This window comes from Taurulus bubalis, assembly GCF_910589615.1.
Source record: "Taurulus bubalis genome assembly, chromosome: 2".
Classification (NCBI taxonomy): Eukaryota; Metazoa; Chordata; class Actinopteri; order Perciformes; family Cottidae; genus Taurulus; species Taurulus bubalis.
In genome coordinates this window covers 45,864,098-45,881,784 of record NC_136590.1, presented here as the reverse complement: position 1 = coordinate 45,881,784, position 17,687 = coordinate 45,864,098, and the positions used below count along the sequence as shown (strand labels likewise).

At 38.8% G+C, this 17,687-nt stretch overlaps 1 protein-coding gene and 1 pseudogene across 2 annotated transcripts in view; one reads left to right on the top strand and one right to left on the bottom strand.

Moving 5' to 3' along the window:
• The window catches only part of LOC306754046 (NLR family CARD domain-containing protein 3-like), a 134,308-nt pseudogene that overhangs the window by 7,608 nt on the left and 109,013 nt on the right, over nt 1-17,687 (top strand). The window lies entirely within an intron of this gene.
• LOC306752924 (uncharacterized protein) lies at nt 3,181-11,633 on the bottom strand (the record flags this gene model as incomplete). The annotated part of the gene is made up of 3 exons (XM_079236758.1): nt 11,244-11,633; nt 3,679-4,059; nt 3,181-3,203 (listed from the first exon to the last, which is right to left on the bottom strand). Exons 1-3 carry the CDS (start codon nt 11,299-11,301, stop codon nt 3,181-3,183), a joined length of 462 nt encoding a protein of 153 aa, XP_079092884.1. The 5' UTR covers nt 11,302-11,633.

Below are 17,687 nucleotides of genomic sequence, written 5' to 3'. Positions count from 1 at the left end.
ACTGATGGAGAAGCACCAACTACTGAGCTTTTACACTCTGGTGCACTGACCTGTTTTCACCACCAGGGGTCAGCGGTCAGTAACTCTTCATGTCTGAGGGGCAGCAGCTCTTTCCCTTTACCAGAATCATTTACTTTTTAATCAATGCACCAAGAGTTTTGAAACATAGTTTCCTTATAATGTCTTTCCTGTAAAGAGTTAAGTATTCATTTGGCACCAATGAAAGGAAATTAAACAAATTTGAGACATTTATTTGAGTTTACTCAGGTAGCCAAAAGGACCTGGCCCAGCTCCGGCTTCAGCTCGGCATGCCGGAAGAAACATGTCAGGTTGAGTCCGGTTTTCGACTCGACTGATACTCGGGATGAATGACACCCATGACTACTACTAATGCATGAAGAATAATTGCACATGTTGAAAGCGGCAGTGATAAAGGTAGTCATATGTTTCTGTAATACATCTATTGTAAAAAAAGGAAAAAAAGAAAAGACATTTAGGTTAATAATGAACACAAGCAGGCACGTCACAGATAGACCCCTAGTGGTGCTCAAGCACCTGCCCTTTTGCCCTGGATAAGAAAAGTGCCCCTTCTGCTGGAGCCCAATTTTTAATGCAGCAGAGTGCCGTTTATTCAATTCCTGTCATATTCATTGAATGTGCTGTAACTCCGTTACATTATTCATTCTGGTCACATGAGGATCCTCCTCTGTTGCTCTCCTGGAGGGTTCTTCCTTTTTTCCCTGTGAAAGGGTTTTAACTTTATTTGGGAAGTTTTTCCTGATGTGAGGCCGTAGAAAATCCACGGTCCGCCACTGTACAGTTACAACCGGCCCTTTGAGGGCGACCATGATGCTGATGTGGCCCGGGGTGAAAATTAGTTTGACATCCCTGCTTTAATTTATCCAGAGCAGAGTTTTGATAAGTTTTAAGTTAGAATATTTTTTTTATTGCATTTGGTTATACAATATGGCCTTGTTCTTGCCTGTTATTCATTTATTTATTCGATTTGATAATTTGAGTTAGTTTGTTAACAAAAATATCCTACTGTGTTTTTTATTTATCTATTATTATAATTTTTAATTTCATGAATAATTTTGGCGATGGGTGCCCCTTTTTTGGGTTTGAGCACCTGCCCCCAAAATGTCTGTGCACGTGCCTGAACACAAGCATGACATTGCGGAGCCGTTCTTTACTCAAGCTTCCACCTCTGATGCCATGGCCCGGCCTCTTTTAGTCACAGCTTCTAAGTGTAAATAAATCAACTTTATAAATGGGATTTGTTATGTGGGAAGTCCAGGGGGATAATCCCCTGTCAACATTTTCTCATGAACAAGCTAATTTGTTATGCTTTTTAATGCAAACTGGCATCTTATCTAAATTCAAAGCACATGTGGTGATCATTGAACATTTGTTATATGTTTACTTTCCAGATTATTTATGAACTATAGTGTTAAAGATATTGGTAGTAATTAGTATTACTGAGTATAAACAGAACACTTAACAACATGACCTGGCAACACTGACATCAGAGTGTATGTTGTTTAATGAGTTGCAACATTCAAATGATGAACATAATATGCACCAATAATTATAGTTAAACAATATTCTGAAGTGGGCCATTCTGTATGATGAGTACTTTTACTTTTGGTACTTTAAGTTTATGTTGATGCCAATACTTTTGTACTTTTAGTTGAGTTATATTTTAAATGCAGGACTTTTTTTACTGAATATCTGATATCAGACAATGATTATTGTGTCTATCTAGAGAACATTTAAATAATAATGATGCCATCAGTTTGTTCATTTGTTTATTTCTTTGAAAATGAATGACACTCAAAATATAAATGTAGGGACGAGGAGAGATAATTTATGAAGTTAACTGTCATTTCACTGATGTCATTTTGGACTTTAAAGTTGATTATAAACTGTAAACTATTCTTACTCTGTTTATATATATATTTTTTTTTTTTTTTGTTTGAGTGTGTTATATTCTGTATAGTGAGGGGGAGTCAATGCAGACATCAAAATCAATTTGAATTATAACAATATTCACTCAGAGTTCCTCCTCAACTGTAACAAAATAGCTGAAGTACATTTTGTTCTTTCACCTCCAGAAATGTAGCAGTCAGCACCAAGTATGAAAAGCAGAACATTGGACAACTTGCTCTTTTCCACACAGAATATCAGGACAGTGTTAACCTTTTGAAAACCCACCTATTTGTAGGTCTCTGCTCGAAAATTACATTCCCAAACTAAAAATGTTATATCTCTGCAACCACTAGGGCTATTTGAATGATTTGGGTTTTATAATAAAAGAGTATAATGTGAGTTGTGTATTCAGATGTGTACATAACAGTGTACATGTTACTGCTTATGAGTAAATGAAGAAGTGAATTATACTGTTTTTATAACAAAATCTGCCAGATCAGGACTATCCATCATATCTTTTCCAAGAACCTTCCTGTAAATTTAGCTACGTACAGTAGAAGCTTATTTCTAGAGAATTATACAAAATGATGGGATCTGTAAAACAAAGTGTCACCAAAGTTTCAGTAAGATAAAGTAGACTTGCATACGTTTCTTTTTATGTAGATTTGAAAACATTGTTTTTAGTTTCCTCATTCACAGACACACAGTATGTTGTCGTTGCTTTTAAATGAAGATTAGTCAGCTTTTCAGAAAACACTTTGCCTTCCATCTCATATACAAACCATTTATATTTGAAACATTTTACATATTTTCTTTAATAAAAACAAGAGAAAGAGAACAACACAAACTTCCATCATTAATCTTTCACAACTGGAAGACACAAATTATCTCCTGTGTGAACTCTCTTGTGTTTCTTCAGATTTCCTCCCACTGCAAATCTTTTCCCACAAACATCACAACTGAATGGTTTCTCTCCTGTGTGAACTCTCTTGTGTGACTTTAGATTTCCCTGACATGTAAATCTTTTCTCACAAACATGACAACCAAATGGTTTCTCTCCTGTGTGGACTCTCACGTGTCTCTTCAGATGTTCATGTTGTGTAAATCCTTTCCCACAAGCATCACAACTGAATGGTTTCTCTTCTGTGTGGACTCTTACGTGTATCTTCAGATATCCCTGTTGTTTAAATCTTTTCCCACAAACATCACAACTGAATGGTTTCTCTCCGGTGTGGACTCTCATGTGTGTCTTCAGAGCTCCCTGTTGTGCAAATCTTTTCCCACAAACATCACAACTGAATGGTTTCTCTCCGGTGTGGACTCTCATGTGTGTCTTCAGCTCTCCCTGTTGTGTACATATTTTCCCACAAATATCACAACCAAATGGTCTCTCTCTTCTGTGGACTCTGATGTGGTTCTGCAAACTCGTCTTTCGTGTAAATATTTTCCTACAAACACCACAACTGAATTGTTTATCTCCCGTGAGCACTCTTTTTCGTGAATTATTGGATCTGTTGGCAGTGTTACAGCCTACATGACTTACAAGGAATTCCTTATATTTTAGGCCATGTGCAGCAGACTCAGGTGCCCTGGTCTCCTTCCAAACATTGTCCCCGTCTTCACTTTCAGGACCAGAATCTGACAAAGGTTCTTGCCAAACACCATAATTGACTTCAGTCTTTTCATCATCAGCATTTGGATGTGAATGACGATGTGGATTTAGGTTCCTGGCTGGTCCTGATCCCCCACGGTCCTCTCCATCAGTTTCTGTTTTTATCAGTGTCGCTGATCTGCCGGCTGGAGGCTCCGTTTCTCTGTTGTCTTCCGTCTGGCTTTGATGAAGATGTGAGGTCTGAGGTTTGTCATCTTCACTCTTCACAGTAACAGCAGTGACTAGGAACTTGGTGATATCGGCCTCCTCCAGCACAATAAGCTGCTCTCCCTCTAGACAAGTCCAGATATCCTCCTTCTCTTCTTTCATGTGGAGGGTCTCCGGCTCCTCTTTTATGTGGAGGGTCTCCGGCTCCTCTTTTATGTGGAGGGTCTCCGGCTCCTCTTTTATGTGGAGGGTCTCCGGGTCCAGGTACTCGGGGGGGACTTCTGCTTTAATCTCCAACAGCTGCTGGACATCTGCAGGGAGCACATTATGGACAACGATGACTTCAGACTGACATACTGACTGGCATTATTTCGTGTCCTTAAAATGCACTGTTAAGTTTCTAAATAACTATTTATTGTTGGCATACTGTGATATCCTGTACTATCTCAGGTTCAAACTGCACCATATTTACATTAAATCAATTTGAGAAGTTGAACATTTCGCTCGATTTGGGTCACGGCTTGTCATTCGGGGTGATGGTGGGTCCCACAGCCAGACCAGTGGAGAACCAATGATCTAAATAATCCAAGAGATGAATTACAATCCAGGAAAAGCTGGAAACTAAACGGTTTTACTGAAAATGTGTTAAAGTGAGAGCGAGAGAAAGACAGAGAGGGTCTCTCTCTCTCTCTCTCTCTCTCTCTCTCTCTCTCTCTCTCTCTCTCTCTCTCTCTCTCTCTCTCTCTCTCTCTCTCTCTCTCTCTCTCTCTCTCTCTCTCTCTCTCTCTCTCTCTCTCTCAAGTATGGGTGTTTAGGTCTGTTGATGCATTTAAAACAAGTATGAGTGTGAAACTGCTCTGATTAGCTAACGTGAAGCACCTGTGTCACCGAGAGGGAGACTGGACTGTGGATTTATTGAAAACAACCTTTCAAACTATTGTATTTGACAGAAAACCGTGACTCCGATCACGAAAATAACAGAATCAGGAGAAGCACAAGCCTTCAGGATTCGACTCCTGTAACGAAGAAGAACATGCCAGCAAAAATTATCCATTTGAAGATGAGTAAGTGTATTTACTAGTGCTGTCAAACGATTAAAATATTAAATCACATTTATGTCATAGTTAACTCGCGATTAATCGCAATTTTTTTTAATTTTAATGCTCTTATCAACATGAAAAAGTGGATTGTTTGCTTTATGCAAATGTTTTATTTTATTGAAAAACAACTGCCAAACTGGGCGATATAAAATAATAAAGTGCACATTTCAGGTAAACAAGGGCTTAAGAGAGAGAGAGAGAGAGAGAGAGAGAGAGAGAGAGAGAGAGAGAGAGAGAGAGAGAGAGAGAGAGAGAGAGAGAGAGCGAGCTGTGAACATAGCAGTCAGGCCTCTTATTTCGGAACAATGAACCGTAACAGTTAGGTTACCATTAAAAAGGTAAGCTACGGTAGTTGTGATTACTGAGGGACGTTCAGTAATCACTAGTGAGCACGACTGCTTTTGTCTTGTCCAATGCCTGCTGTACCTTAGCCTTCTCAGTTTTGTGCAACTTCTGAACGTGGCTTGTAATGGTGGCTCTCGAAGGCAATTCGTAGGTCCTGTCGTTGGATGCGATGCGTATGATATCAGCTAGACCCTCGTCCTCCACAACATCAACAGGCTACACACAGTAGCCACCCATTTAGCTATGTCTGCAATAAGTTTGTTCTTCGTTGAGGGGTCTGTGTGTTTCTGTCCGAAGTCATCCATTCTTGTCTGGCTATGACGAGGGGGCGCAGAGTTAGCATCAGCTGTGTGCTTGGCCATCAAGTGGTATTTCAGACTGGATAGGCTTCGATGATAGCTCAGTTCACAATGACAAATGGCACATACCAATTTGTTCTTGTCAAGGGAACCATCTGACAACTTTTTGAAAGTAAACTTTCCATTCATTAGCGTCTTATCATTCATTTTGCCGTATCGCGCTCACCATTCATTCATTTCGAACTGTAACGTTAGCCTAGCTTCCAAGCCCAAACAGCATGCCTATTGTTTTGCTTCTGGTTGAGCTACATCCGGCGTGGTGTTCGCGAGAAAAAACATTAAAAATATTTCCTACGTTTCAATGTATAAATTATGCCTGAAGAGGGAACATTGTGGCGTGAATGGCTAAAGACAAATATTTTATACTCAAGATCCTGAAGCTTCTCTGGACTCTAGTATGACATAACCACTCTGAGCTTCGCCATACACACCCATTGTAAAGTCAGAAAAAAGCATAAAATGAAAACAGTAACAGTTCAAAAAGGAATAAAGATATAAAAAAATCGGAATCATACAGCAATAGCTGAAGGTTTTGTTAAAATTGTAAAGATAAAATGTTGTCTGTAGCTGAAATTGTCAAAATGTTAATCCTTTACCCGGCAAGTAACCATACATGATAACTTCCTCACGCTGTATATACGGCGTCCTTGCCACGCCTCAGTAAATTCAAGAATCACATGGTCTTCACCCAGCCAATCAGCAAAGATCCCCCTACGTCACACCACCCACCTTTGTGGCATTTGATCAATCAGCAGAGACCTGGAGCGCATTAAACTTTCTCTTTTTTCTGGATCGTAGAAAAGATTGTTTTGCAGTGCGACTCTCTATACAATCACGGGTCAAACGAACTAGACTAACCATGGTAAATTGTTGAAACTCACACATGTTATGCTTGAATAGTTGCACTAAGTCAGTACATGAGTGTTATTTGTGGAATACTTAGTGAAATTACGGCATGAAACACGTAGGCACCATATTTGATCATACGCCCGTTCATGTAGAAATAAGGCAATACAGCTTTATGTTTGAATGTTGCCAAAGTGTTGTATAACACAGTGATTCAGAGAGAAATAGTGAATATGAGTGATTTGTCAGTTTATGACCTTATAACAGTTTTATTGCATGTGTTTAATGTTTTAGGAAGTGTCTGTTTGTGTTGTAGATGGCAAGAGGAGGCAGACGTTGTTGTGCCAGCCGCCCTGCCATCAGTGATGATGAAGAAGAAGGCCTAATGTGTGAAGGCCTATTGTTGTGTCCTAATGTTGTTGATGTGTATGTTGACTGGTCCAGTACCAGCACATGTTTTAATCTTTTAATCTCTAAAAGTGATGTTATAATATTATGAAATACATGTTCCTTTCACCTTGTATGTGTATTTCTTGTGTTTTTATTTAAAATATACACAAACGGGCAAGGAACCAAATATGGTAACTTCGTTTACGTTAATTTTCTATCTAAAAATACAAATAAAGAGTAATTGTCACAACAGTAAATGAATATTGTTAAGTCCTCCAATAGCACTCTAGGGTTGATATTTTGAATTTCAAAGTATTTCAATGAGCTCTATAAAGGGTAAAGCTTTTCAAGTTTAAGCGGATTTGACGATTTTCTTCATTGGATCCCATTAATTTCTTTTCCAGAAAAAGCTTGAAAAAAAAAAAAAAAATCAGAAATTATAGAATAATAGCTGAAGGTTTTGTCAACATGTGAAAGTCTAAAAGGTGTCTGTAGCTGAACGTAGGCAGAACCTGTACGCTTTTAAAGTTGAAGAGGATTTGAAGATGTTCTCCATTGGATCCCATTCATTTTATTTTTCATAAAAAGATTAATAATTAAAAGATTTGTCAGAAATATGAAAGGTCAAACCGCAAGTGTCCTGAAGGAGCTGAATATTGAAATATTTGAACGGTTTCGGTAGCTGAAAATATGAAGGAGGAGATAAGGTCCAAAATACGTACGTACGAAATATAAGAAGTAAATAAAAGATTTGATTAACAATAGTTGGACTGCTGAAGCATTCCAACTATTAACATTAATAAACAGCAGTATATTAGTACGGAGTGCAAAGGGCGCTGGAATAAATAATGAATGTAAAAATATTGATTTGATATGAGGTGGGCAGATGTCTCACACACACTTTATACAACGATACTAATATTTAGATTGATAATGATGATATTAACACATTAAAGATAAGTATTTAAACTATGGCACATATTTTACGCTTTTAAAAGATACATGTGCATGTCATTATTACATTTGAGACGAGAAATAAAATCTGAATTTTGAATAGTGTTAGTGCTCAACGTTTGTTGAGTTGAGAAGCTCAACAAACAGCAAGCTGGCGTCCGAGAAGGTTGCAAGCTAGAGCAGGACTGGCTCGTCTTCAACGAGCCTCTTAAAAAAAGAGACTTGGGATGAACCCGTAATGCATCTCCGTTTCCCTCACTTGCATCTTTTCGTTGCCTCTTCATCCCTCCACAAGGGATGCATCAAGAGATGCAAGGAAACCATGTGAGGGCAACAAGCCACCTCCACAACACTGATTACAAGAGCACACACACACACACACACACACACACACACACACACACACACGCTGTAAAACATCACAGCCCTGTTTAGTTATGTCCACTTACTTCTTCTCTTTAACTCAAAGAACTCTGACAAGTTTTAGATTTGAACTTAACTGTTCAAGTTCAAACTTAGTTCAACTTACAATTATGCCTTGTGTTGACTTGTTGAGATTTGTTAGTGTTAATTGAACTTGACTCTTTAAGTTATCAGTAAAAAAAAGAAAAGACTGGAAAAGGCGGGAGTGGGGTTTAAAAAAAAGCAAATGCTGTCATGTTTGTGTTTTAGGTAAACTGTCTTTTTTAAACCATGGCCAGGTTGAAGCCTGGCCATAATCAACTGGTTAAACACAGCAGATAAATCATATACTTAAATTCCAATGAAAATATAGGCATTTTGTGGTAAACAAGAAAGGACTATTTCCACCTGCGGAGGGATTCTATTAACCTGACAACCTCCAGTGAATGAGGCGGAGTAATTCACAGTTATTTTCCACCTGCAACAAGTAGAGCCAATGGACCAGAGCGCTGAGGAGTCTTTTCGCTTTGCTTGGGCGCATGAAGGAGAGTTTAAATGATGACTTTAAGTATTTTAATTAATAGCATGTGTAACGTTAGTAATGTACCACAGTTATGTAACTTGTGCTTGTCAATGGTCTGGAAAGGCTTAGATACTTTGTGGCTTTAATGTTTAGCTAGAACTTCTTCTAAGACAAATGGTTGACCTATTTTATCTGTCCTGCAGTTGATGAAACGCAATGAATGTATAAGCTATTGGTTCATTTTTTTAAAGTGACCACAATTTTCCATCATTATTTCATGCTTCATTTAAATTACGTTTATCACACAACACCCCTCCCCCTCCAACTAGCTTGTTCGGTTAGCTAGCTAGCGCGTGCTAGGGACGCACTGAGCACAGACCGTATTGCGGACCTCCCTTCCCCTCCCTCTGCTGTGTGGGTGTATGTTTGTTTTTTTGTAAACTGGAGGATATTTGCTTCAAAATTGCTTGATCCCATTTTTTGTTTTAACTATTTAGAAATGTAAAACATTGATAATTTAAGCGTAAAGTAAACGCATGTTTTTATTTATATATATATATATATATATATATATATATATATATATATATATATATATATATATATATATATATATATATATATATATATATATATGAAATAAAAATATTATATGTGAGTTTTATTTTTCTGAAACACAAATTTTAACCTATCGTGCATTTTTTTTCTTCTTTCTACAGATGTCATCAAGAATGTCCAGTACGTGACGTGAAATGTAAGTTTTGTGCATTCTCCTCTAATGGACATGAAGAACAATCCATCATTATAAACAGCATCATGGACATCATCTGCAGTGTTTAGGCCTTGTCTGTACTCAAATACCTTTGGTATTGCATTCATCTACTCTTGTCTGTTTTTGTAGGATACAAACCAGAACCGAAGAACAGCTGCACTGCCTGGTCTCCATGCTACTATCTTTCAGAGGATTCCTCCGACATAATCCGGATGTGTGATGTAAGACACTATATTTACACATTCACTACACTCAATGGTTGTAATACGACAATGTAACATGTTTTGTTTTCATTAGCTTTATTACCCACACACATTTTTATAGAGATTTTGTATAATTGCAAACTACCTTTTCAATGGAGTCTCCTTCACCTTTTTTGTTTTAGGGATTTTTAATGAGGACTCTCAAAACATTGAACTAGTATTATTTTGGAGATGTCAGTTAAGATGTGAATGTCTTTATATGTCTTCAGGTTCATGGAGAAACCCTGGATGAATGCAGGTTGGACTGTTGATGGGACACGAAGGCATTCTGCATGATTCACTTCCTTTGGAAGTCTTCGACGTGGCCGAGGCAGCAGAGACGATCATCCAACATGAGCTCAGAGACGATCATCAGAGACGTGCCCACAGGCTTCATGCTGATGGCACGATCTACTGCCTTAACCTGGAGTAACCCGTAATATGAACGACACCTTTTGAGTTGTTTTTTTTCTCTCATATATATATATATATATATATATATATATATATATATATATATATATATATATATATATATATATATATATATATTTGTGTTGAGATGTACTTGTAGCGAATGTTTCAGTCTGTGTATATTTTCTTCCAATAAATGTTGTATCTTTTGAACAGAAGTAAGTAATTATTGGTCATTTCTTTTTTATAAAGCAAGCACACTTTAAATTGTCAGTCAAAATACCGTTTATATGCAAGTTGAAACTAATTTGGAATGTAAGTCCTCTTAACTTGAAATGGCAAGTTGTTTACATGGTAAAGTTATTCTAACTGTGAGTTACATAAAAGCACAAATGTGTGCTTGTTTGACTAGCTGAGGAAAGTTTTCTCGAACTGATAATGTAAAAACACGCTTTGTTTTAACTTGGTGGATCAAGTTCAAACAACAAGGGACAAACAGTTCACTCAACTCTGAGAACTTGACTCATAATGTTGAGACAACTGGCACGTTGTAGTTACATCAACCTTATGAACTTTCATTTATCAGTTGAATCAAAGGAAATTTCAAGTTGAGTCAACTAGATTTCTCAAGGCAGCAGGTGAACTTTCGTTTGCAAGTTGAACTGAATTTAAATGTCTTACAGTGTGTGTGTGCACACACACACACACACACACACACACACACACACACACACACACACACACAATACTGTTCTCACATTTCTGTGCCTTATTTTATATATTTTCTTATACTATTAGCATTAAACTCCTTTTAGTTGTATTCGTGAAGCCTTAAATTATTGTAATTGTTTTTCATTGTACGGAGTAAATGTCTGTTAACTGAGCATATAACAATAAAAATATCTTGAATTTAATTCCGCATGTTTAAAACTGAACAATGAGACAGTTTAGTAGCTTTGTACTCTCTGTGACTAACACCTTCGTTTCACTTTTATATTCTTCTTTAGTTTATATTCCAACCTCGTTAATAAAGTAATATATGAACCAGGTTGTTAATGTCGTCTGCATGACCTGAAAACGGACTCGGATGAGACGTAAACCCGTAAAACGAGCATGAACACCGGGAACAAGAAGTAAAAAGCACAAACCTGATCTGTGGAGCTGAACTCGAGGGTTCAGCCTCCAGTAGTTTGGTTCGTCGCTCATTTTCTCTGAAACGAGAAACGTCCTCCTCGTGATCTGCTGTTAATCTGTCAAACAGCTCGTGATGTGTCCTTTCGTGTCGAGGCTTGAAGCTTGTGTCGAGTAATCCAGGTGCAGCCCAAGTCTCTGTTCCTGTGTTGATCGCTGCTATCGCTACGTGACCGAGCTACATGCTAGGTGGCTAACACTCGCTAGCTTCTCAGGACTTTACCGGACAATTCCTTTAAAGCTCACAGCGGGTCCGCGTGTCTCTCTACGGCTCCACTGAGCTCTCCATCCGGCTGCAGCTGCTTCACTGATACACACAGAGCTGGAGGAGAGAAGCTGCTGCTGCTTCTACTACTACTGCTTATGCTTATACTTCTTCTTCTTCGTCGTCGTCGTCGTCTTCTTCTTCTTCTTCTTCTTCTTCTTCTTCTATAAATTTGACTGGCGGATCGCAACCAATTTGCCTAGGTGCATACCGCCACCTACTGTACCGGAGTGTGCAGATTCAGGACTAACTGTTCTAACTAACAAAGAAACAAAACAAAATAAATAAGTAAATAAACCAAACCAACAAAGCAAATAGAAACAAAACAAACAAAACAACAACGAAGCACCTCAAAGCAACAAACCAAAACCCAAAATACTACCCATTAACAGCCCATCTACTTAATACCCAAACAAACCTATACCTAAATCCTGCGTCCTAGTCCTGTATCTTTGGCAAATCGCAACAAAGCCCTATAACCCTCATGACCCACCTGGTTCGCTGCCAGAACTCCCTCCAGACTCCACCTTCGTCCCAGCTGAGAAATTTTTGCCTTCAAAAGTTTCCTTTCATACTTGTATTTACGGCACTTCATGATAATATGCTCCACATCCTCAGTCTCATTCCCACTTTTGCCATTAAAAACAGATTTGCATTCAGTCCTGTGTGTCCCAATCTTAGCCTTGATATGATTACCTCCTCTCTCCGACACTTCCCTTTGAAAAACTTAACATTAATGGATTTTTGTATATTGTGATAGTGCCTTCCTTTGCAGTTGTTGTCCCACTCCCTCTGCCATTATTCCCTCACTGCCTCTCTAATAACAGCTTTCGCTTCCCCTTTTCCAAACGGAATACTCAGGATTTCCTCCTTTTTAAGTTTAAGTGCTTTTTTAGCGATCCTGTCCGCTCTCTCATTTCCCTCCACACCTATATGAGCAGGAACCCAGCAAAAATGCACACTAGTACCCAGCCTTTGGAGTCTCAGCATTATCATAGATATTTCCAGCACTAAGTCCTCTCGAATAGATCGTTTCTTCTTTTTCTTCTTTTTCTTCTTCTTCTTCTTCTTCTTCTTCTTCTTCTTCTTCTTTGAGGTTTATTGGCGGTGAGTAAACAACTGTTTGGTGCATTACCGCCACCAACTGGTATGGAGTGTGATTCAGGATCTCTAGAACTTGCATTATAAACAAATTTATAATAATATAATAAATATAAATTCAACAAAACAAATAAACAACCCAATGACTCATATTTTATCAATAATATTAGTTTTTCTAAGATACTGAAATAGTACTTGATAGCACTTACTTGAGTTCTTTTGCAGAATATCTGTTATATCTAACTGCACTTTTTCCTTGCCGAGGCTTCTGATTACCCACAATGCATTGCACTGTGCAAAACATTTCGTTTTGTTATTGAAGCTGACAAAAACAAGTAAATGTATAATTTATTTAGATTTAATTATGATTTTAAAAGTGTGATAACAAATGTAGTTTATTATTACAGGTTAAAAACTATTCAACATGTATAATATGTGGGTTATCCTCTCTGAGGAGGTGGAGGCCATAATCCAGACAGTACTACTGATGGAGAAGCACCAACTACTGAGCTTTTACACTCTGGTGCACTGACCTGTTTTCACCAGCAGGGGTCAGCAGACAGTAACTCTTCATGTCTGAGGGACATCAGCTCTTTCTCTTATTGTTGACCACGTGTTCATGACGTCAGAGCAGGGCGGGATCCAGTCGTACTCACATCTACTGCGCATGCGTTGTGAGGAGATCCATTCTGTGAACCGTCTCGTCTCTCAGAGCCTCCTGAGTTTGTCTCCATGTCTAAAGCAGAAATGTTGAGACTGTTGGTGAAGCAGGAAGTCCACGCGGTCGTTGAAGAGTCTTTTGGGGAGTTGGAGAGATTAATAGAAGATTATGAAGAGACAGTTTCTCGTCTAAGAGAACATGAGCTACACAGATCAGGTTTGTGCTTTTTACTTCTTGTTCCCGGTCTTCGGGCTCGTTTTACGGGTGCAGTGTGACAGCTGGACACCTCGAGTTTGTCGTGGTCTATTTTCCGTTTCTCGTACTCTTCACCACCGTGTCCGGGGATCCAGCACGTAGCCATGGCCCCATTGTTTACACGGATCCGCTGTTAGCAGCGCTGACTCGCCATCAGAGGGCGGACAGGACAACGGAGAGCGGGAAGAGGAAGGGAGGAGGTCTGCAGTGTTTGTTGATGCTAGATGCTGTAACGCTGGACACGTCTGTTAAGGAACAGACCTGTACAACGGACACGGAGCTGCTAGCTGTTAGCATGAGGACAAGCTACGTACCAAGGGAAGTCTCGCATGTTCTCGCGATAGCTGCGTATATCCCCTCTGGTGACGCAACACCCCAATGCCCTCCTCCCTTTTGTTTTTTAAATACAAGTTGGATAAATTCTCCACAGGTCCTCTCCTTATATGTAGTTAGGTGTCGGTGCCACGAGCTGCCAGTGGACCACCTACTGCTATCACCAGTATTATGAATGTTGTTATTATTAATTATTAATTGTTTAGCTTAGACTAACAGTGCCGTCTCCTCAAAGTAAAGTCTCATAATGGTGGTATAACAGTATGACATGATATGGTAAAATACATAAAAAAAAGGCTGGTACATTATACATATTATGGTATATAAGTGTAATATATTATGAAGTGAAATGTAGTAGGAGCAAAACAATATTCAGAATAGTACAGCAGTGTTGCATATTGTAAGTGTTAAGTCTACAAAAAGATATATATATATATATATATATATATATATATATATATATATATATATGTATATGTGTATATCAATATATATGTGTATATACACTCACCTAAAGGATTATTAGGAACACCTCAATATCCAATCCAATCCAATATTCAATATCCCATTAATGCAATTATCTAATCAACCAATCACATGGCAGTTGCTTCAATGCATTTAGGGGTGTAGTCCTGGTCAAGACAATCGCCTGAACGGCCAGACGGGCCGGTCTGAGTATTTCACAATCTGCTCAGTTACTGGGATTTTCACGCACAACCATTTCTAGGGTTTACAAAGAATGGTGTGAAAAGGGAAAAACATCCAGTATGCGGCAGTCCTGTGGGCGAAAATGCCTTGTTGATGCTAGAGGTCAGAGGAGAATGGGCCGACTGATTCAAGCTGATAGAAGAGCAACTTTGACTGAAATAACCACTCGTTACAACCGAGGTATGCAGCAAAGCATTTGTGAAGCCACAACACGCACAACCTTGAGGCGGATGGGCTACAACAGCAGAAGACCCCACCGGGTACCACTCATCTCCACTACAAATAGGAACATGAGGCTACAATTTGCAAGAGCTCACCAAAATTGGACAGTTAAAGACTGGAAAAATGTTGCATGGTCTGATGAGTCTCGATTTCTGTTGAGACATTCAGATGGTAGAGTCAGAATTTGGCATAAACAGAATGAGAACATGGATCCATCATGCCTTGTTACCACTGTGCAGGCTGCTGGTGGTGGTGTAATGGTGTGGGGGATGTTTTCTTGGCACACTTTAGGCCCCTTAGTGCCAATTGGGCATCGTTTAAATGCCACGCCCTACCTGAGCATTGTTTCTAACCATGTCCATCCCTTTATGGCCACCATGTACTCATCCTCTGATGGCTACTTCCAGATCTCAACCCAATAGAGCATCTTTGGGATGTGGTGGAACGGGAGCTTTGTGTCCTGGATGTGCATCCCACAAATCTCCATCAACTGCAAGATGCTATCCTATCAATATGGGCCAACATTTCTAAAGAATGCTTTCAGCACCTTGTTAAATCAATGCCACGTAGAATTAAGGCAGTTCTGAAGGCGAAAGGGGGTCAAACACAGTATTAGTATGGTGTTCCTAATAATCCTTTAGGTGAGAGTGTGTGTGTGTGTGTGTGTGTGTATATATATATATATATATATATATATATATATATATATATACACATACACTTGCTACTTGTAGTTTGCAGACCTCATTCTGATTTATTCATGTGTTTGTAAATATATTCATGTAGAAGTGTCTGTATCTGCTTTGTATGCTATCCTTTGTTCTTTTTGTCTTCCTTTGAAACACTTTGCTGCTCGCTTTTGAAATGTGTTATATAAATAAGCTTTATTATTAGGTTGTCATTGACCACGTGTGCATGATGTCGGAAAGTCGGTATCAAGTCGGACACAAATCTATTTAAATTTATTTTGTGTATCACAAATTCCAAATTTACCGCAGGCGGCTTTAAAATCTGTCTACATACGACATCCTCTGTCCCGGGACCTCACCTCAGAACAGGAAACCCCCTTTTAAATACTAACTGATCTTGAATGTGTTAATATCATCACTATCAATCTAAATATTAGTATCATTGTATGAAGTGTGTGTAGCATCCGCCTACCTCTTATGAAAGCAATCTTTTACATTAAACATTCCATATTTATTCCAGTGACCTTTGAACTCTGCACTAGTTTCCTGCTGTTTACAAATGTCATTGTGTTATTGTTTTGTATTTTGTTGTTTTGTGTTTGTACATGAAGATCAACAAATATACATTTAGTCAAACTCCTTGAATGTCTCCACTAATGAAAGCTGATATGAGTCTGAAGTCACCGTTGTCCATAATGTGCTCCCTGCAGATGTCCAGCAGCTGTTGGAGATTAAAGCAGAAGTCCCTCCTGAGTGCCTGAACCTGGACCAGGAGGACCCAGAGCCCCTCCACATGAAAGAGGAAAAGGAGGATCTCTGGACCCGTCTAGTGGGAGATAAGCTTAATGTGCTGGAGGAGGCCGATATCACCAAGTTCCTATCCTCTGAAACTGAAGTCATTAATTGTGATTGGCAAGAACCGTTGTCAGATGCTGGACCTGAAAGTGAAGACGGGGACAATGTTCAGAAGGAGACCAGGGCACCTGAGTCTGCTGCACATGACCTGAAATATAAGGAAGCCTTTGTAAGTCATGTGGGATGTAACACTGGCAACAAACCCTTTAGCTTCTTCAAGTGTAGTAAACGGTTTTCCTACAAGGGGTTTCTGCAGAGACACATGATGTGTCATTTTGGAAAAGTGTCCTCCAGCTGTTGGGGTAATAAGACATGTTTTAGAGTGAAGCAAAAGAAAGAATCACGGCCTAGAGTTATCACAAGAAAGAAAACATTCAGTTGTAATGTTTGTAGGAAAAGATTTAAAGTCCGTGGACATCTGAAGACGCACATGAGAGTCCACACAGGAGATAAACCATTCAGTTGTGATGTTTGTGGGAAAATATTTGCAGTAAAGGGAAATCTGAAGATACACATGAGAGTCCACACAGAAGAGAAACTATTCAGTTGTGATGTTTGTGGGGAAAGATTTACAGTACAGGGGAATCTGAAGAGACATGAGAGTTCACACAGGAGAGAAATCATTCAGTTGTGATGTTTGTGGGAAAAGAGTTACAGAAGAGGCAAAGCTGAAGAGACACTTGAGAGTCTACACAGGAGAGAAACCATTCAGTTGTGATGTTTGTGGGAAAAGATTTACACAACAGGGAGATCTGAAGAACCACAGGAGAGAAACCATTCAGTTGTGATGTTTGTGGGAAAAGATGTACACAAAAGGGAGATCTGAAGAAATACAAGAGGTTCTACACAGGGGAGAAACCATTTAGTTGTGATGTTTGTGGGAAAATATTTACACAAAAGGGAGATCTGAAGAAACACAAGAGAGTCCACACAGGAGATAATTAGTTTCTTCCAGTTGTGAGTATTCTGTATTTATAGTCCTGAAACAATCAAATGTACTTTGTAAAAGTTGTGATGCTTTTTGTGTATGTTTGGTGTCATCAGATAAAAAACATACACTCTGACATCAGCGTTGCCAGGTCATGTTGTTAAGTGTTCTGTTTTTACTCAGTAATACTAATACTACAACTACCAATATATTTACCATCACAGTTCATAAATAATATGAAAAGTAAACATATTAAACATGTTCAATGATCACCACATGTGCTTTGAATTTAGATAAGATGTCAGTTTGCATTAAATAGCATAAACAATGAGCTTGTTGACCGGGGATTATCCTCCTGGACTTCCCACATAACAAATCCAATTT